The sequence below is a fragment of the Conger conger genome, chromosome 2, assembly GCF_963514075.1.
Source record: "Conger conger chromosome 2, fConCon1.1, whole genome shotgun sequence".
NCBI classification, from domain to species: domain Eukaryota; kingdom Metazoa; phylum Chordata; class Actinopteri; order Anguilliformes; family Congridae; genus Conger; species Conger conger.
This window is the reverse complement of record NC_083761.1, coordinates 44,688,143-44,710,921: the sequence shown is the minus strand read 5'-3', so window position 1 is coordinate 44,710,921 and position 22,779 is coordinate 44,688,143. Positions and strand designations below refer to the sequence as shown.

Below are 22,779 nucleotides of genomic sequence, written 5' to 3'. Positions count from 1 at the left end.
ATACTGTAGTAAATTCTCCTAATCTAGCTTAATACTTTCTATAACAGGGGATGGGGAAAGGATAGGTGGCTGGCTGGGAGACCAAATGTCAAGTTTATGTAAAAACATTCCCATAGGCAGCATTTACTGTTGTGCGTGGTTTCCTTGTGATGAATAACACTCATGAGTCAACCACAAATACATGTTTGAGTCAGCCAGCTAGATCTCAAAAGCCCAGCTTGTTTTAGTTTGTCTTCGTTTTGCTTGTGATCGCCAGAACAGTTGATTTTCCATAATGCCTCAGTTCTGGTAAGGAGTTTTGTTACTGTACATGGATTTGAAGATGAAAGACAATGATATTGATGTTTGACAAAATCCATTTTCATGACCTTTGATAGTCAATGCCATCTCTGGGGTACATCTCACACCCAACAGTACTTTTTAAAAGTGGGTGTTTCAGGTTTTCTAGCCCCAATATACCTAATTATTGCCACTTGTGATGCTCTATTCCAGTGCCACATTCAATGCCCTATTATACACTGGGTAAGGAGAGAGAATGCATGCCAGCTTGACAGGAAATAGAGTGTCATTTATAGCATGCGCCTTGCACTGCCAGGCTCTGCTGAGAGTTCTGTCAGGTTTCAGAGAATTACAGCTCCAGAATTATTGGCGCCCTTTATAAAAATGAAAAAAAGTTGCATATAATCAAAATATGCAATATCTATGTTCAAACATATTGGAAAATGATATACTTTTCAGTACATTTTTTTTATTAATCTATTTTTTTCTGAAAACCATAGGTGTCACAATGATTGGCACCCCTACCAATTATTGGAAATAAAATAAAAACAATAAAATTAGATTTAATTTAGTTAATCACATGACTTGAACTGTATTGTGTCATTCCTTCACTTCCTGTTTCACTAAGTCCAAAAATTACGTAACAAGCATGCAAAATCCCTTTGTTGTCCATTAGCATGGGAAAAGCCAAAGAACTGTCAATTCAAAACAGGCAGATGGTAATTGACCGTCACAAGTCTGGTAATGGCTAGAAGAATGGTCAAATATACCACTTAGCACTAAGTGGTATATTTAAGGGCAATAATAAAAAAGTAAAACATATGTAATGGTAGCAAACTTGCCAGGAAGAGGACGGTAGTGCACATTGTCCACACGGTTGATGAGGAAGATGGTGAGGGAGGCTATAAAGAACCCAAGGATCATGGTTTAAGAATTGCTAATCCCAAGATTAGTTGCATCTTGGGATCAGCGTGTCTCAAAAAGGACCGTACAACATCACCTCCATAGCAACAAACTCTTTGGAAGAAAGTCCTTACTGAACACAATAAACAAAACCAAGAGTCTGGAGTTTGCAAACATCATTGGAATTATGACTGGAAAAGAGTGCTATGGTCAGATGAGACCAAAATGGAGCGTTTGGCCATAGACATGTTTGGAGGCAAAAGAGGAATGCATAAAAGGAAATATAACTGTGAAATATAGAGGTGGGTCATTGATGTTTTAGGTTGTTTTACTGCTTTACTGCCAGTGGTCCAGGGACTAGTGCATTTACGATAAATGTAATAATGAATTCAACAAAGTACCAGGCAAAGTACCAAAGGAAATCTGGTTGTCACTGTTGGGAAACTGAGATTTGGTTGTAGGTGGATCCTCCAGCAGGACAACAAATCCAAATATACATTAAAGTCCACATGGTTTAGTGAAAACAACATCCATGCCCTGCAACCGCCATCTCAGTCTCCAGACTTAAACCAGACTGTGGTCTGAACCTGTGGTCTGAACTGAAGTCGGGAGTCCATAAGCGCAAGCCCAAGGAACGATCTTGAAGTTCTGTATGGTCAAAAAGTCAACATGGTCAAAAATCCATCCAAATGTGTTCTCTAACCTTATTACAAATTATATACAAACTGTCATCTTTGCCAGGGGTGGTTGCACAAAGCATTAAATCAAGAGTACCAATTATTGTGAAACCTGTTTTTTGAGGAAATATATATATATATATATACTGTATATATATATTTTGATATTTTGTATTTACACAATATAAGGCTTTGGTTGATTCCATTGAATCATTAATAAAACACACTACTTTGCACATGCTGTAAACGTTTTTGTGAATATTCTTTTAGTTTCACTATTTTTGTGCATATTTATCAAGAGTGCCAATGATAATGCACCTGACTGTACATCCTTTTGGGGATTTTCTGTGAGAGATTTCCACTCCAAGCAGTAATATTCCACACTAGTCTGCTTCTTTTCTTCTGAGGGTGGGGAATAAATGCTTGTCATATTTGGCATTCAAGGCATCCATGGGTATCGATTCACTCTTAATTATTTTCCATGGTCTGGAACTGTCCTTCTGCACAGGTCACAGTGGTGGAATTTGTCATTGCGTACTGGGTTCCTACAAAGTAACGGGTGGGTACCTTTATGTTGGTGCTAAAATGTAATGGATGACCATCCATGTCCTTAAAAGGCAACTTTTGTTCAAAGCCACCCGGAAAATGAGCGGGAAACTACAGCAAATATGCACTTCAGAAATGTCATTGTAGTTTTTACATAGACAAAACTGTATTCAATTCCTGTTTTTGACCTGCTGCAGGTAGTGTTAGCAATGCAAGCAACATCAATCAATATCACTATATAAGAGCAGGACAGGAGATGGTGCTAATACCATTTGTTTTGCTGAGAAGCAGTGGGTGAAAATGGATGAAGGAGGGTGAGAGACAGAAAGAAAGTGAAAGCATGAGTATGGGAGAGGTAATTGCCATGGAAGAGGCGCGTGTGCCCCACGATTAGGCAGGATGAGCTTATTAAAGACGGAAATAGTGTAATTATTCACCCCTGGTCCATGGAGACAGTGGCGCTGAAGTCATTGGTTTTAATTACATTTGAAATGGCTTTTGGATTGATAATACTATTTTTAAAAAGGCACATGAGGAACACAAACATATATGGAATCTGGTTCAAGGTTTTTAAATAATGCTTAAAGAGACACTCATTCAATGAGACTTTTTTTCTCTTGGGCACATGGAAATGGATTTGCCTTTATTGTGCTTTTGTCAGACTCTAAGAGACAAGTTGGACATGTGAGAGAAAGTGTCATCTGAATGTTTAGAAATCAAAGGGGAGGGAAATGGAGTGCAGAGGAAAAACAGAGGAAAAGAGAGAGCCTATTATCAAGGGAAATCCTTGGGAATCCTTTGGTGCTCGAAACATATCAGCATATCTGGGAAAAGTACCTTATTTTGTCAGTCACATACAATGTCTTACTAAAAAACCATTTGCTGGTGTGGTGCCTTGTGAGAACTTCAGAAGCTCTTAGGTGGAAATGGGGGGATGCACGCGCCCCACTGTGAGACTAGAGACATGGAGTACAGAGGCTGTGAAGATGATGAAACACCACAGTTTCGTATATCCTGGTCCCCAAATCCCAGCACCATTTCCTATTCTTCAGTTACAAGATGAATGCTCTGCCCTGCTTAAAGTGCAATGGCTTTCGTACGCACTTCATCACTGACACCCAGCCAAGTCCCAAAACATTTGTAACTGATGCTTACAATTAAATAAAGGAAGCATTGAGACACTGCATGAGGCTCAGATACAAGACTCACCTGCCTAACCTTTCAGAGTCAAGAATACTCCCTTCAATGTCATTACTTCTTGCCATCTTCTGGTGGCTCTTTCTCACAATGTCTGAATGCATGTAATTAAAGAAACAGATACCACATTGTAAACAGTATCCCCCCCCCCCTCCTGAGACATGCTGTGTCTATCTGATTTAAGTGTCTCAACGTTCTCCTTTGGGAACATAATGAAGCATGAGCAGAAGGCATTTTATAGTAACATATGTTTGGCTTCATCTATATTAAGTCAACACTTTTATACTTCGCATAAATGTTATTATGAAAGAGACTAGTCATATATCTTTTTCTTTATAACCATGTGTAAAAAAACAACCATCTTGACAGCCAAGATAAGACAAAGGGCTAAAAAAAAAAAGTACAAGAAGTTTTCAAATAATTAATGTACAAACTTTTTGTTCACATCTAAGACCACAGAGACAAATTCCATTATCAATGCACTTAGCAGAAGTCCTTTCTCAGAACTGTTTGTCACGCTCTCTTTAACGCATTGCTCATTCATATCACTTTGTTTTAACTGGGTCAATTCAGATTCCTTGATGAAGGGTAAAGGAACAGTATACAGCCACTAATATGAAACTGCATTTCTCAATTCTAGAGACTGATCCTCTAACTCTGCGACCAGCAAAGCTATAGTATTTCATATGCACACATTCTATGCTCCGGTCTCATTATAGCTGACAACATATTATGGTTACTGGAGGTAATTACATTAAGCTACAGCCTTCATTAAAGGCTCAAAATGAGTTCCTCACCACTTTTCTATGTACAACATTTGTCTCTAGACTATTAAACTTTGAGATGTAAGCCAGTGTTCGGGTATTACTTATGTACATGTTAAATAATCTCAGTCACACAATAAATGAAATTGTGTCTTTTTTATTTCTTTAGAGACGTCACTTTAAGGGTTATCAAACTGACAGTTCAGCTGATATTACAAATATATAAAATTATGTTGCACCAGCAGAAATGCCATTGCAATTATATACAGTTACAGTTTTTCTCGATTGCTAACACACTAAAACTGGTTCTTTTGGCAAAAGCTCCCAAATGATTTCTTCAGTTTTCAGAGAACCAACATAACTCTCAAAACTAAAAACACTTTTCACTTGTTTTAACACATGCTGCAAATCGTCAAGATTTTCTACAAACAAATACCCTCATGGATCACTGGTTACACAACATGCTCATGCAACAAACACAAGCAGCCAAAACAGTTAACTCATCAAAACCTATTTACCTTGGCTCGGTGCTTATAAGCATGCCATCTCTAATGCTAGGGCTTATTATTTTGCAAAGCTTATTCAAGGAAATAAAACAATCCCAGATTTCCGTTCAAAACTGTCGTTGAACTAATTAATGATCATGCAGCAACCAATCCTCAAATTCCAGCTTCTTGCAGTAGATTTAAATGTATTTAGTGATAAGATAACTGGAATTAGAGACTAATTACTGACTAATTAGTCAGTGGTAGCCTTATTGATAACATAGGTTTGGATTTTTTTCTCCCTTAATAATAAAAACCTTCATTTAAAAACTGCATTTTGTGTTTACTTGTGTTGTCTTTGACTAATATTTAAATTTGTTTGATGATCTGAAACATTTAAGTGTGACGGGGAAGGGGGCACTTTTTCACACCACTGTATATATATATATATACATTTTATTTTCTGAAATTCTGTATACATCTCAGCAAACACAGCTGGATTTGTAAAGTGCTCTTCATACAGAACAAACAATAGAAAAAAATAAAACAAGCCTTCTGCATATACTGTAAAGAAAAATTTAATTAGGCTGCATCCTGCCTTTTGTTTCTGTCTGGCCACAGGACCTCATCGACATCACAAGCAATGTTCTCCCCGGCCAAGCCGTGGGGAAAGCATCGCCTGGCCTGACGAATCCAGCCCTGAAATGCTTCAGCAGCTATATGACCACATGCTTCCTCCATTGCTTGTAGGAGGGGTATGAGTTCATATACCTTCCAACGCCAAGCTGAAAAAAACTCAATAGGGTTGAGAAATGGACCATATGGTGGTAGATAAAGAACGCAAAAATGTGGATGCTCGATGAACCAGTTGCAGACCAGAGCAGCCCGGATACCTGGATTACCTGGATAGGCTACAGCAGTCTAATAAATAGCTAATAAAGTGCTCGGTGAGTGTATATACAATATTTTTTGTAGAGATTTTTTGAGCTTGATGGTCTGGACGCACACCACAAATATCTCTTGGTCAGCGTGCTATTGTTTAGGTGCAAACATGTGCCTATGTGCCGCCATTAGCCAGCTGGGTGCCCTCAACCGCTATACTACCCTTACAACATAGCACACCTCACACCTCAGGGCAGCCTGTAGCGTAGTGGTTAAGGTAAATGACTGGAACACGCAAGGTTGGTGGTTCTAATCCCGGTATAGCCACAATAAGATCTGCACAGCCGTTGGGCCCTTGAGCAAGGCCCTTAACCCTGCATTGCTCCAGGAGAGGACTGTCTCCTGCTTAGTCTAATCAACTGTATGTCGCTCTGGATAAGAGCGTCTGCCAAATGCCATGTAATGTAATGTAATGTAATGTAATTGAATTCCTATAATGTATAACATAATAACATAGAAAACAACATGCGTACATCAACAGGAAGAAGCAGCCAGAGCAGTTCCACTATGTTGTCATTTGCCATCATGCTGCTGTGGTTCTTCCTTCATATTTACAATTCCTCAACCCTATTGAGAATTCTTCTCTCCATGGTGGTGGAGGAAGTAAGATTGCAACCCTTATGTGCAGGAAAATCTTGTGCAGACCATGAAGGAGACCTGTGCAGATGTTTCACTTGAATCCATTTAAGGGTGGATGAGGTATACCAGGGCTCCATGCTGCCTTGCAAGAGCTAATATCCCATGTGTTTTGTGGATGACATTTTGTGGCCTGACCCAGCCCAGAGATGAAACAGGAATCAAGCTGATGATGCTGATTAGTGTGAATTGTAAGCTATTCTCTAAATTGCTCTAAATTATGTTTATAGTGCTGCATATGCTGAGTTCTTTTGAATGCTACTCTCCTTTGAAATGACTACATTTTTTGTTCCTTCAATTGTATTGTGTTTACTGTACAGTACTTTTTACTCATCTCTTTTCAGGACTGCAAATAAAATAAATTAGCATACTCCCTCATTTGTTAGTATTGTGACATCGCAAAGATCAAAATCTGAAAACCCGAAAATAACTCCTGACTCACCGCTATAAAAGGTTTTTGCTGTACTACTTTGAATTTATGTGACCGATGTGTTAGGGGTAATCTACATTGTCCCTGTTTTTGACGGCTTGTGTGTACCATCTGATGCCATAGTTTAATTCTTGAGAACAGACTTTGAGTTTGGCATGGATGTTTGAGGTTTGTACTGATTAATGTGTAGTTTTGGGACTGTGTTAATAGTTTTGAGAAAAAGGAGGACTGTTTCATATAATGTGTTTTAGCAATCAGAAAAAAATGTAAATATAAAGGAACGGTGACACATTTTTGTTGTTTTAGCTTTGAAATTTAGCTAAAATAATGATACAACTTTTTACATACAGCCCCCCATTTTAGGGGAACAAAAATATTTCATAAATTAACATTATCAGAGATAAGTTTTTGTACTTGGTTGCAAATCCTTTGCATTCAGTGGTGATAGGGGCGACATGGCTCAGGCAGTGAGAGCAGTCGTCTGGCAGTCGAAGGGTTGCTGGTTCGATCCCCCGCCCGGGCTGTGTCGAAGTGTCCCTGAGCAACCCTGACACCTGCTCAACAAATGCTCCTGACGAGCTGGTCGGCGCCTTGCATGGCAGCCAATCAGCGTCGGTGTGTGGAGTGTGTGTATGAATGGGTGAATGAGAAGCATCAATTGTACAGCGCTTTAGATAAAGGCGCTATATAAATGCCAACCATTTACCATTTGATACTCTGCCAAGCTTTTATTGCAGTCATCTTCAGTACCTGTTCGACAAGTGAGCCACATGCCCAAGCCATAACACACATATCTCTAATTTGACACATACCAAACCGGCAATGCCGCAAAGTGAAAGTGAAGGCCTAAGATTTACGGGAATGAAGAAAAATGTGCCTTAATATAATAAAACAATTTGTGTCAGTCTGGTCAACCTATTATTCTCTATCATTTCATTCTGAGTGCTCCAGATGCTCAGATCAGGAAGGCTTTACCAGTGTCAGTGTTATCCAATCAGTTTTTTTTTCTCTGCTATCTCTAAGCAGAAAATTAAATCTAGACTCCTCCTTAAAGGCTTTCAGAATCCCGATTGAATCCCTCTGCTATCAAAATGAACAGGGGTCTGATTTTTCATTGTCTAATTACCAATGATATTTTTATTTGTAGCTGCAGGACATATTCATTCGCACTTTCACAGCATCACAGGCTGTGTGCACTTGCAGTCTGCAGTGATGTTGGGGCCTATGCGTGCAATGGTGCAAAGGTTGTAGCTTGATATGGCTCTATAGTATTGTAACTACTTAGCTTGCCACCCTAAGTGAAGATGACTGAAGGAGGAGGACCAGTGGCTGTGGAATGAGCCAAGGATGTTCTGTATGACCAAGTCATTGCCTGTGTCATTGGTGAGTTCATTGTATTCTTTTCATAGGAGCACACTTGCTGGTTTATTGCTTTTTGTTGAAAGAACTTTCGATCAATAGGCCCAGCTTGGGTGTACATACTTGTGTAGTTGGTCGTTGATGATGGTACTGTTCGTATTGGACATATGACATCGATAGCAGAGAAATAACTTTCTTGTGTGTGCTTGGAGGTCGGTTTGGTGACTTGAAGTAGCTGTGTGCGGCTATAGGCTGTGCATTATGGTGATGTGGTTGTGCGATTTTGAGGTAGTATTGCTGGAGACACTCAAGGCCTAGGTCTGAAATAAATAGTCTGCAACTGACCTCTACCATATTTCACAGATGAGGGGGATGACTTGGATCCTTCTCCAGTTTGTCCCTTTTATCCACACTTTCCTCTTTCCATCAATTTGTGGTTTCATTAATTTGAGGCTTACCACTGGTTTGCATCTTGCACTGAACCCTCTGAGGTTACAATGGTGTAGTCTTCTCTTGATGGTCATCTTTGACACATTCATGCCTATATCCTAGAGTGTGTTCTTGATCTGCTCAACAGTTGAAAGAAAAAAAGGTTTCTTCACAATTAAAGTACTCTTCACTCATCCACTAGCGTGGTCTTCTGTCGTCAAACAGTGGATTTTGACATGCCCAATGTTTTGGCTCTCACGTCTCAGATCGATTTATTCAGATTGTCCAGCCTCAGGATGGCTTGCTTTACTCATATTGACATTTATTTGGTATCATGTTGAGAGACAACAGCACCAGACTACAAATTCCCCACCAAGAATCAGCTCTAAACCTTTTGCTAGCTTTTTTGTGCATGGACTAATGCACAAAATGACACAGCTGGCCAAAAAAACAGCTGAACAACCACTACTTTTGCCCCCCTAAAATTGGGTGATGTATGTGTTTCAACACAGATCACCTGGTATGGATGTAAATGCCCTCAAATTAAAGATGATAGTCTACAATGGAACCTCATATTCATTGTTTCAGTGATGGTTTAACCCTCAAGAGGAAAACTGGGGTATATATCTGACCCCATACTTTTATTGATACCAAAAATTCTTGACTTTGTCAAGCAACATGTCCTCAATCACTTTTGTTCTGGTTTCTGCCTTGATTTGGAGTGATGTGATGATTAGGTGATGACATATCCTTTGGGGTCATATATGAACCCAGTCAAAAGCAACACATTCCACCAATGCGACTTGATAAAGGAATCCTTACAATAATTAAGATTTCTGTGGGGACAAGATATCAAGTGATATGTGCCCACAGATTTCTTTGGCAGGTAAAATTATGTTCCAAATTAAAATTATTGTATACACATGCTTAATTAGTACGTCAGAGGTTATATTTTAAAAGCATATAGCACAGTTGAGTGTGGGGGGAAAAGTTTAAATTGTAAAATTCTGGGCTGTAGCATGAAGTAGGGGACGTCTGTGGTTTACTGGTGTAGAAGAGTTTAGCAGCAGCAAATACAGAGCCTGTGAAAAGTATCACTGACTCCCCTGATTGAGCTTACAAACATAAATCAGAGAACAGTGTCATATCACATTCAAAACAAGGATATATGCAATTTATCACAATGTTACCTCAACAACATTATATATTGATCTCACAAAGGTTCCATGTGTTATGGCTAACTATTACCCCTATTGCCCTATATAAAGCCAATCTGGGTGACATTACTGATTACTACATGTGCTGTAATTGTAATAATAGATATATACTTTTGTTTTCCATGAAAAAGAAATTTCATTGTTTAATGACATTTTAATTAAAAACTATTTTTTAATTGATGGTCGATTGAGGGTTAAAATCCAATCTGCTGGAATACAAAACAACAAAAATTTTATCACTGTCCCAATATTTTTGCATATAACTGTATTTTCATTTCACTGAGATACCATCTGCCTCATAGCAGTCCTGTTTCTCAGGCAACAACACTGTCCCTGTAAAAACTGCATTTGATTGACAGGAAATGGTTAGCCTAGCCATAGAGAAACTAAAATCTTCTGAATGCTTTATTCAGTTAGAAGCATCTTTTCTCCTATATAGTGAGTCATCATTTATTTGAATTTCTGCACAAAATAATTTTCTCTCTATGAATTTTCGGTAGATTAATAAAAAATGGAATAAATCTGGTACTCAGTGATCACTTTATTAAGTAAACCTTTACACCAGCTTGTTAATGCAAATATTTAATCACGTAGTCATGTGGCAGCAACTAAATGCATAAAAGCATGGTGGTCAAGAGGTTTAGCTGATTTTCAGACTAAATGTCAGACTGGGGAAGAAATTGAATCGAAGTGACCTTGACTGTGGAATGATTGTTGGTGCCAGACAGGGTGGTTTGAGTATCTCAGGAACTGCTGACTTCCTGGGATTCTCACGCACAACAGTCTCTAGAGTTTTCAGAGAATGGCACCAAAAACAGTGAGCAGCAGTTCTGTGGGCAGAAATGCGTCGTTAATGGGAGAGTTCAGAGGAGAAGGGCCAGACTGGTCGAAGCTAACAGGAAGATGACTGTAATGCAAATAACCACGCATTGCAACATTGGTATGAATAAGAGCAGCTCTGAACACAAAAAATGTCAGACCTCTGGCAACAACAGCAGAAGACCTAATAAGTCCAAAAAATAAGTCTAATAAATACCTAATAAAGTGCTCAGAGTATATTTATTTCAGGATATAAACAAAATTGTCAAATGTAAGTTTTCAATACTTGTTTAGGTAGCCAAAACAGTTTGATACCTAGTGCTGCTTTATTTAGAATAGCCATACACTGGTAAATAACTGTGGCATTTTTGAACTTGTACAATTTATAGCCATAGAGTTAAAACCACAGATGCCTACAAGATTGTATAAATGGTTCTTACAAAGATTATTATCATCCTCGCTGTCATCGTAGTGTTAGTGGAGAAACAAATATAATTGCTGTAGTTGGGGTCTGTTTCAGTGCTAAATCATGTGACGACAGCCTGCAGGCCATTTGAAGCCTTTCATATCCAGGGATCATAACCACAGACGGACTACATGAGTGAGTGTATTGTGAAGAAGAACAGGGGAAATCTACTTCCTAAACAGCGTGCACCCCATGTGTGCCTATTTATAGTTCAGCAAGGTTGTTCATGGACTGAATTGTGCAACTGGAATGTTACTGTTTCACTGTACATGCAGAACTGGTGTGAATCCCAATATTCTATAGTCTGTCTTTCTGTTTTATGATTTCACACAAAGATTAAAAGACAATTTATGCTTATTTTTCAATTTATTAAGTCTGTGTGGATAAATGCATCACACTGAATATACTTTTAGAATGGATATTTTCGGGTAGCAACATATTGCAATTAAGGGTGTTTACAGTTGGATGTGTGCACTGTATCAAATGAAATGGCTGACGTGTATAAAGCAGTGTAATACTCTTGGTGAAATAAATTATTTTTTGATGCAACAACCTGATATATGTAATTGAAAATATGTTAGAAGGAAAGCAAAATAAAACTAAATGATGATTAAATTAAGTATCACACACATCCAAAACAAACATATTTAATATATAAATCCATGAAACTCCCAGGTCTGCACAAAAATATGTGGCACAAATAATATTCACACAGCTATATTTAAGCAGTAGCTCTTTATCAACACTTTTCAGTGTATCACAATGCCTTTACTAACAATAGCAGGCAAAGAACATAGCACAACGAACCAAAAAAACGAATAAAGGTCACATTAGATTCAGGAGCAATGCATACAAGTGTCGGCGTCGCTTGGTTTTTATGTATTTGGTCAGGAACTTGGGACTAAGAAACTAGTAACAGTGTGGCGGCTCGTATTTTATGCTGCTGAGTTGCGCGTTGGCGACGAGAAAAGAATGTTACTATAATGAATGTAGTAAGCCAAAGTCTCGTATAAAAAGCATTTCACATTTCTTCACATGAACAATAGCCTACTTTCCGCAAATAGCTCCATTCATAAGCGACCGCGGCGTGTTGTACGATACATTTCCAAAATAAAAACATTTACTCAAAGGTGGTAGAAAATAATTTCTTCCACTGATGCCTAATTTAGTATTGTACTTCTGGCATACTCTGTAATGCACTGCATTATTAATATAGGTTACTTTTTAATCATGCGCTTCTGACATCGCTTGTTTGGAAACAAACCATGAAAAAGGAAATTGTGTGCGCAGTCTCCATCCTTAGAATACAGCCAGGGATGTCCGTACGTTTACTTCGAGCTCTCTCGTGCGAAATCTGTCAAAGAATAGGCTAACTCTTGGCCCCACCTTTAGATTAAAATAATCGAAATCGGAAACGTGCGATTTCATTAGTTTATGACATTCAACAATGTATCACGCGTAGTTATTCCAATATTGAAAAAATGAATATTTTTGTATTTCCCGAGACTTTATATCTGCGCACCGGGATCTACAAATAATTGACTGTTATTTTACACCATACTATAGGTAATTTATATATGTATCTTACATTAATTTGGCATGCGTTCATGATGTTTTAAAGAGTTAGCCTACGAAACTAGACGGGAAATACGTTTTGTTTTTATATTGTAGCGGTTCTGGTGCGGTTCGTTTTGGTACTGGTCGTGTCGAGCTATCCCGTCACAAGCCGCTAAACTATTTAGGTAGGTTGCTCCCTAACTATCGAAAACCTTATCTCTACTATGTTCCGTTTCTATTGCTTTAAACTAGCTTGTAACATATAGAGGTACGATTTTAAATTGTTTAACCCAGCAACACACCACAATCATATTTACATTATTTCAAAAGAGATTTATTCAACCAAATCATATAGACAACATTAATAGCATGTATGCAATACACTTAATATATCTCATATTTGTCATCCAGTAGCGCTTTTTGACCGAAATCGACGTCACTTTTTTTCTGGCAGTTGTGTTGAGCTAATGCTGAATTGTTTTCTCCTCCTGGGATTGTTTTCTTCAAGTGCGTTCCTTAATACGTCTCCCGCCATAAATGCTTCAGGAATCAAACATATATTGTGGAAGAAAAGCTTTGATAGAATATTTTGAAGGTCACGAGCAATTTCCAACATTTCGCTTTAGAAAGGTTCATGTGATGATTGGAGTAGATGAGCAATTTTCGATTATCTTGCAAGCAGCACTGCTGATGAAGTAATACATCTTAAAGTATGCTACCACCAGTGGAATACTATTTTATTGGCATCATTGCTAAATATTTTCGTGTCATGAGCTATGACCGCATCAACGCTTTGTTGAGGCTTCACGTAGCCTATTCCAGCAGAGAGTAATTTTGAACTTATTACTACAACTTCAATTTTCGTGTCCGACAGCAACAGGTTTAGAAACAGCCAGTGCTGAACACTTCTGCACATTTCTTGCGAAGTTCTATTCCTTTTGTTTATTAATTTTACTTCACTGGGCTAACAACTCATTGGAAGTGAACGTTACTTTTAATCATTGCAAGAAACACAGACTGTATGTTTTCGAACGTGCACTGATTTTGTTAACCATGTAACAGACTCAATATAACGTTGCACCCCACAGGGGGATTAACACAGTTTCAAAACTACATCAAAATAATTCCAAACTATTTTACTGATCTCTGTGGAGACAAACTATAAGGGATGCAACTTCATTGCAAACCCGTAAATTGAAGACAATCTTTGCTCATTAGTTCATGCTTGTTAGTATGCATTTTCTATGCACATGTGCAGTGTCACTGCACATTAATGGCTGCGGATGCATTAAGCAGATTACATTGCATCCTTTCAGGGCATAATATTTGTTAGAGCAGCTGTGTAAAGTTCAGCTGTCAGCTGTGGGATTTTTCACTTGCACTCTGGACATTCTGGACATCTCTTGTTCAGAGGAAGAGCCTTGATGCGCCATAGCAGTTGTGCAATTTAATTACACAGCCCTACATAATCTCCACCAACACACCCACTCAAATAACAGGTAAATCACCCCATTAAGGGCATGCACAGGCAGAAAGAAAGGGAAGCAAGTCGTACTCACCTGGCCATTCTTACAGAGGTCTGCCCACATGCTGGTGCCATCACCACCCCTCATCAGCACATGGTAGATGAAGAAGTAAGTACCTGGAATGCTACAGATGAACTTGCCCGAGGAGCCATCGTAGTTGTTGCCCAGGTTGGTGACAACATCGTCGAACTTGAGAATCTCGTAACCCTCGTGAGGGTTCTTAAGCCCAGCATAAAAAGCCACCCGGGGGATGGTGGTGTAGGTAGCCGTGCTGATAGCTCCGTCCCCCCCCAGGCCTAGTATCCCAGTCCTTCCAGTGTCTCCTTTTTCTCCAGGAGGGCCCACCGGTCCTGGAGGCCCAGGCTCCCCAGGAGGCCCCGGGGGCCCCGGCTTCCCCGGCCGTCCTGGCTTCCCCTGCGGCCCCTGCAACAGGGTAGATGGTGGGGGCACGACGCTGTGGTCACTCAAGGCCTCGGCCTCCGCTCGGATGCTGTTAGCGCTGGTGGTGGTGCCCTTGTTCAGGTAGGGGTCACACACCATGCGGCAGGTGCCCAACATCTCGTAGTGGCTGGTATCCGTGCCCACTGAACTCACCAGCACGGGGATGAGGACGACCAGCACCAGGACGAGCATGACCCCCACGGCTGCTGCCACCAGGGTCTTCCTCCCGATGCTGAGTCGGGGAAGCGGCTGAGCTGCCAGCGTGGGTCTCCCGGGGGCGGAAATGGTGACTGCTGTGTGGGGGGGAGCCGGCTGCTGGTGAAGGGGATGCGAGGATCCCAGGAGAGACGCCGAGTGTGTGAGGGAGGGAGAGAGACCCACATACACACACTCGCTGCTCACACACGCGCGCACGCGCTGAGAATGGGAGACGGCGAGTGGGAGGAGGAAGTCAGTGAGAGTTGATGGGTGAAGAGAGAGAGATGGTGTGTGAGAGGAGGAGAGAGAGAGAGAGAGAGAGAGAGAGAGAGAAAGAACCCTAGGAATCACTGAGCCAGTTTTGTGTTGATTGATTCGCGGGCTGCCTTTTTATACGGCAGCTGTGGAGCCCTCCCTCTAGCGCAGCTCTGGCATGGAAATGCATGGAGATGAAGATGCTCGTGCCTCCCTGTCTGACAAGTGGAGGACTGAGAGGGAGGTTTGTAATCACATCACATTACTTTAAACCACAATGTTCTTCTTCTTCCTCTTCTTCCACAGTTCCACCTTGCATTTTCAGTCATTTTCATTTGGGTTAGGTTTTGTTTGGAGTTGTTGCAAATTAAAATTGCTTCAGATTTCAGCCGTATGGACATACAGTAATTCTCAAACGCACACATAAACACAGAGGCAACAACCACAATGGAACTATGTATGTATGTATGCATGACAAGAGCAATTTTATTTTTAATGAAGGATGAACTAGAACTTAATGTATTCTACAGAGCAATCAATTATATTAATACACCCTATGTTTACCTTCTGAGCTTCATTCAATACAGGCTTTTCAATACACCCTTGTGTGCCCTTTTTCAGTATCTTATTTATGCACATTTGTCTTAGAAATAGGAAGGGTTTTCATGCCATATTCACAATTTTATGAAACATATTTCTAACAGATTTTAGTTGCAAAATGTATTCTTACATAGAATAGTGGGGTCTAAAATGTAAATGATTGTTACAGAATTGTGTTTGACAATCCATTTGGATAGTGGGATGCACTGTTGCTATTTCAATGCACAGTGTACTATCTGCGACTGATTTTGAAGCCCTTGCTAAAGTAAAATCAATAATTGCATTCAACACAATAAGCAAAGGGAACATTTATTTTTATGTAACAATTAATTATTAGCTCAGAGCATGAAGTAAACAGTGGTATCTACCAGGATTACTAAACTGAATAACTGAAGTTTACTCATTTACCAAGTGACTGATGTTTTATGTGTTCCTTTGCTAAATTCTCAGATTCTCAGAAAAAAAACTGTCTGTCCATTCAGCTAATTGCCTACTGAGATAAAGCCAGTATATTACATTCCAAATACAAATCCATGCTCATTGTTCTGAGGTGCTGAAAGGCAGGTCATAGAAGCACTGGATGCATACCTGTCTCTTTCTCTTTCATAGAAATACTAATGAACAATTCCAATGGAATAACAAAAAGCTTTAGTAGTAGTAACAACAAAAAAGCCAGTGTGGACCCTTCGCTAGCCACAACTAGGGGGATGCAGCTTTCAGTCTCCTCTTGCGCCTGTGCTTTGACAGAATCATGGCAAAATTCTGTAACATGAGCATGCATTCACAAACATGGGTTTATTGCTTGGATTTCCTTTGAAACTTTATTTCGCCATATAGCCTAGTTTAGTATTTTTTACAAGCCTGTACAAGCTAAGTTATGGTGATAAGTTAGCTTTCGCTTAGCTTGGTGGTGTGGAACCTTTGTAAGCCACTGATATCAATCTATTTTTTACATATCAGTATCAAGCTGCAACTTTCATTCTTCTGTTGAGTCTGCTTTGTTAGCAGCATGGCAAACACAAGCACGACCCTATCATCATTTTATATTTAATTTCTTTGCATGTTTATTTAATCTAGGCTCTACAGTAGAATGTCAGAGAACTGAACACATTGAAGGTCATTCAGAACACATGTTTGAAAGTCTGAAAGTGATGTTGAGATCCAAAAAGATCAGTTTAAGATGAAATTGAGCATGGTGGGGCAAGACTGTTGGAGTAGCCTAACCAAAATTATTGCGCAGAAAAAGTAATTCTAAACACGTTTTCAACACATATTCTAAGCGAGTCAGTATTCAAAATCCCTGGACAACAGCCTTGTACAGTGGTTTTGAGACGGGTGCGTGGGGGTTGGACCCAAAATGCACGACTCAGAAACAATAGTAATATAAAGACCCCTCAGGGCTTTATTCGGGACGAATCCCAGGAGAGTAGTCAACACAAGCAAAGTCCATACACGTAGATCCAGCCAAACAAAAAGTAAACAAACAAAAAGCACGGTGTCGAGGGAAGAGGCAAGCTCGTAGTCGGTAGACGTGCAGGGAGGTCCGGTAGCAGGAGAGCTGTCAGCCGGGCAGATGAACAGACGGACGGCAGGCAGAGGCGTAGTCGTGGGCGAAGCGGGAGTCGAAACCATGAAACAATCAGCGAAGCAAAAGTACAAAAACGGTAGGCGAGGACGTAGTCAAAAAACAAACGATTGTCACAAAACAGAAATCAATAATCAATGGTCGGTAAACAGGCTTGGATCGTAACGTGTAATCAATAGTGGTAAATGCTCAAGAGTTGCGTGGTAAACAGAGGCAGACAATTTTGCAGTGAACAGTAGCGCGACTGGGCTATAAATGCGGGTGTAGACAGGTGTAGACAATTAGTTAGAGCGTAGCAAGGAAATGGAAAACAGGTGCGATGGATGACAAGTTTAACAAGGAGATTAGTAATCGTTAGTAATAAACCTATCCTGCCCTAGCATTAGTAAATTAGTAAATGACATGCACGAGAAACGTAAGGTAACATGAACACATGATTAGTTTGTTAGTTTCTACCCAATCCTGATCTAGCGTTAGTAGTTTTAGTAAATAGACAAATGGAAACAATTAGGGAGTGAATGACAGAAAGAGAGAGAGAGAGAAAACGCAAGGTTTGCGGAAAAACATGTAAAAGTATGCATAACAACGACCAGTTAACGTAACAATAAACATGCATCAAAACATAACACAAAGCGAAACTAAGAACGATAACCACTCAACATAACCAGGTAATATAATCGTACGAAAACATAACTAGACATGACAAGAAAATAAATCGTAACGAGACATAACTAAACATGACAAGAAAATAAATCGTAACGAAACATAACTAAACAACATGACGAACCTAGACTAACATAATACATGATAAGAAAATACAAGACTAATACAAAATGAATAAACATAAAACATGGCGAGACAGACCTGAAACGTGACCGGTTTCTTGTTTCATTTGGTGCTTCTTCCCCGAAAGATCTGCCAGGCAGCTGGAGATTTTTAGTTTTATTACACAGTAATTACTTGTTGTTCGCACAACCACCACCAGGTGGCATATGTTAGTGCACTAATCCACAGCGGTCTGACGTACTTGCAGGTTCCGACAGTAGGGGGGCAGCAGTGCTCTTTTTCATCACAAGAAGCAAAAGATCTGAAAAGTTTCCAGAAGTAACCAATAGTACCAAAAAAATACCATGGTTTCATGGTTATGTTTTGTTTCTATTAATATACAACTTATTATAAGCACAGACTCTTTTTCTTAGAATCTGGACAACCCAGGTGAAAAATCCAGCTATGACCAGTTTGAAATTCTAAAGTTTCATAATACCATCAACATATAGCTTGAGCTGGGGCCTGTACTGCGAAGCGAGATTACAGGGTTGGTGAGCTAGCTAACCTAAGTGCTAACCCTGGGCTTTCTGGGCCCTATTTCTTATACATCGCAAACTCGGTTAGCCCGATTAGATTGTTTTGGGATAAAGTCAGGACGTTCGGTTTCATAAAGGGATTTCACAGTTTAGACGGGCTTGTTGCTCGGGCAACAGTGTCTTAAGCACAAACCTGCCAGGTTTGAGATTAAGTTAGGAGGATAACATGTACAAAGCCTGTATAAACCACCAGATGAAATCACGTTCAGATAGCGGAAATTAGCTCAGCTCTTCTAAGTGAGCTTCTTGTTGATGAACAAGCCATCTTTGTAAGAAGACCATTGAGAAGACCTTTTAATGTTATCTTCATGAGCGCCTACAATTTAGTTGTGAGGGAATCATTTACCTCCAGCGATTAATGGAAGTGTACCTTGCACTGCGGAATGAAACCTGTAGATACTGTATTGTGCTCTTGGACAAGCACATTTTTAAGTGCTCTCACCTACACTGAAAATATAATAAACTATATTTGTCCTCTCATTTCATGCATTAATTCAGCTAGGAAGCTGGCTTTTTGATGAATCCCTTGGCTAACCTCCATGTTGTTTGCTAACTGCATTGCTTTTTAATTTATATTATGCTTTTCAACTTCTGTGGTAGTCATAAGTACTTAATGTAATCTTCACAACTTTCAGATAGAAGCCTAGGCGAGGAATGTCACATATGTAGCCTATGTTTTTGAAACTAGTCAAAATGCAGGGGGAAGCAACTTTGAATAAGTTCATCTGTAAAAACACAACAAAGAGAGCCGAAGTGTGACATCACTGTAGTGCCAGAAGAAAATGTCTTAAGTAGGCTACAATTACAATTGATATCACGTTCTACAATAACAAACTACAATTAAAATAAAAAATAAAAATGTATCAATATTTCTTTTTACAATATTAGCCTAATACAAATTGTTTGGAGAATGAGGTTGCATAATTGTTTGCTCATAAGAGGGTACAGTTTGGCGAATCAATTGGAATATAGTGATACAGTTTTTAGGTTTCATCTCATCAGCAGCATTGAACCAGATCAACATATGTTTTGAAACAGCTGGTTAGTTGGTACCTCAGCTGGTCAGAGCTGGATTTTACACCAGGGGCACCTAATGTCAGCTAAGTTGTATAACAAGCATTTGTTTACTTTAACATTAAGTTAATGTTTGTAACGATGAGCTAAAGTTAAGAACATCCACATCTCTATAATCTAACATTTCCCTTAAGCCGCACACAAAACCATTAGCTAGCTATTTAAAATGTATTTGGATGAAATCAGTGAAGTAATAATTCATCATGCTCTTTCTGTGTCCTTTCACTAGTATCACGTTAAAAAATAAGTGTGAATGTGTCTGACCCGCTAATCAGTAGCAAACTGAATGACAGAGGAGGGTAAATCAAGGAGAGAGTTGCATGTTTTAGGACTACAAACATCACACTATATTCTCAGAGGAAACTTCGTAATCTCGTATCTTCTTATGAGTAAACAACTATACACCCCCATTCTCCAAAAGTGTATTAATATTGTAAAAACGATATTGATACATATTTATTTGTTATTTTTAAGTTTGTATTGGTAGGTTTACATTGCAAGATTTAAGTATTTGACGAGCCTGTCAGTAAGTGCATGTGTATTTCAATGAATATGAGCCATAATGATAAACATCCACAGTGTTTTACATTGATATGTGACTATTCAAAAAAAGGAAATAATAAGGGGGATGATAAGGGTTAGATAGACACCTTGACTGTAACGAGTCATGTACTTAAGTCGCAAATCCCAAAGAATAATGATGCACTTCAATTGTTTAAATATACGACAAAAAAAAAAGATCTGAGGTAAAATATCCATTAACTTCATCTGTATTTCACTGAATTTGAACCATAACACAAAACATGCTCGCTCGTGTACAGTACTTTCATATTTTTACGGTTCAGTAAATGCATTCACAATTCCTTTCAACCAGAAAAATCTACCCAGTGCTCACTGCAATATGCAGATAAACTTGTGTATAATTCAAAGACAGACTTGGTCATCTCGATGCAGCTGCAGGGTGGAGCTGGTCCAGACTGCAATTTGAAGTTGGTAATACAATGCATTCCAAACTAGTTGTGTTATTGAAATGTAGATGTTGTTAATGTTAGCTCATCAGTACAAACATTAATTTAACGTTCAGTAAACAAACGTTTGTTACACAGCTAGCCGACGTTAGCTGTTATTTGTTTCTAAAGCCGGACGGGGATGTAATGTAACTTGTGTCTTCTGATTTGTACAAATGCACACATATTTGCACTACGTGAAGAGCAAAATTAGTATAAAATTTTGTGTGTATTTTTTGCAATAGCCGAGTCTCAAATGTAAAATAGGTTTTTGAAGTGTACAATCTGCATTTGTGCATTCAGTGGTGTGAGTTTGTAAGTTTCCTTTTTGATTTTTTGATTTTGAGACTTTCTTTCCACTGTTCCTGCGCAATCCACACAAATAGCTATGGATCGACAAATGTGGAAAGCTGTGCATGGAACACCAAAAGGGTTACAATTGTCCAAGGTCCCTTTGCAAGGTCCCTTTGATGGCTAGCGCACTTAAAAGACCTTAGTACTAGGTATCTAACTTGCTATTTTAATAAAGCTAAGCATCCTATGCATTAATTTTGTTCATAGCTAGCTAACTAGCTAGCTGTATATTTCAGCTGAATCTTACCAATGTCATGATAATTCTAGCTGTGTACTAGCCAGTGGTCCAGGCGGTATATCATGAATTAGCAAGGAAGTCACTGGAATGATTCAAGAAAAATAACAGCACGTTTTGGAATCAGCTCGCTCTCAAGAAAGAATTGCCACATAGTGTGGGGTGCAAAAATTTGGCCTCCCCTGGTTTAAATATCTGTTACAATGAATCTATATGTGATCAAAAGCAAAGCTGAGCTCTAAATGGAGTTAAACATGAGACCTTTCCACAAATTTTAAAGCAAGACTTATTATTATTATTTTTTTACCGCTTTTAAATTATAAAAAAGGCCCCGTACAAAAGTTTGGGAACCCTTTTAGAAAATATGATGACTCCGACTTAAGTATAATTCCAGGACTGAACTTTTGACTATGAAGTAACTCCATGCCTTCTAAATTATCAACTGCAGTGGCTGTTCTGTCTGATGTTAACAACCATGCGTTTCTCTAAACAGTTGATTTCAGAATAAAGTGGCTACAAAAACTGTCAATGAAGAATGGTTGGGGTTCGGAATTCCAGCAAGATCCAAGAATACCTAAAAATCAACCATGAATTGCCTCCAGGAAGGACGGATGAAGGTTTTGGTATAGACACCACCATTCCCAGACGTGAGTATTATTGAACATCTGTGGAGTGATCTCAAACATGCTAGAGGTGTTCTTCCAGGAATAATGTGGAAAAATTCCAAAAGCGAGAATTGAAAGACTCTTCGAAAGGCTACAGGAAGCGTTTACAAGCTGTTATAGTTGCCCAAGGATGAGTTACAAAGTACTAACTGACAGGGTTCCCAAACTTTTGAATAGGTCCGTTTTCCTGCAAATTTAAATGAAAAGCAATCTTGCTTTAATTGTCATGTTTAACATCGTACCATTTAGAGGTCAGGTTTGCCTCTCTTAATGTAATCTTAATTGTAAAAAAACAGATTTTTTGCATACTACTGTATTTCTATTTCTCTTGATTTGTTGATAAGAACCACTTTTTCAGTGAAGCCCTGTGTCATTCAGGATAGTTGTTTAATATCAACAGGCAACTGGTTGGTATTATATAATTAAGGACAACACAATGGCATTTTTAAATGGGAAATAATAGCCTGCTATTAATAATTGAATTTATTGGTCGACTGATGCATAGGCCGGCTGATTAATCAGGCCGATATCTGACATTTTGAGAACAGTGGCATTGGCCGATTATCAAAAAGGATAGTGCTCCCCCTTGTGTCAATTCAGTCATCTGCAGACCAAACGGTTGGAATTTTGCTGCCAATGCTGGATGTAACAAGAGAAAACATGGTAGGATTGTAGCGTATTCCGAACTTCCCAAGCTTAATGTACTTAATTGGCCATTCCTAGTATCATAGCTAAGCTATACAATGCTTATTATATGTATAATTTGAAT

General features: G+C 39.1%; 1 protein-coding gene across 1 annotated transcript in view; it reads right to left on the bottom strand.

Annotated features, from left to right (window-relative positions):
• Window positions 1-15,106, bottom strand: part of LOC133122600 (C1q-related factor) — a 50,736-nt gene extending 35,630 nt beyond the window's left edge. The window contains exon 1 of the mRNA XM_061232651.1: window positions 14,266-15,106. Within this exon, the coding sequence (XP_061088635.1) occupies window positions 14,266-14,865 (600 nt within the window). The 5' untranslated portion in view covers window positions 14,866-15,106. The remainder of the gene's footprint in view (window positions 1-14,265) is intronic.
• Between the last annotated feature and the right edge of the window lie 7,673 nt (window positions 15,107-22,779).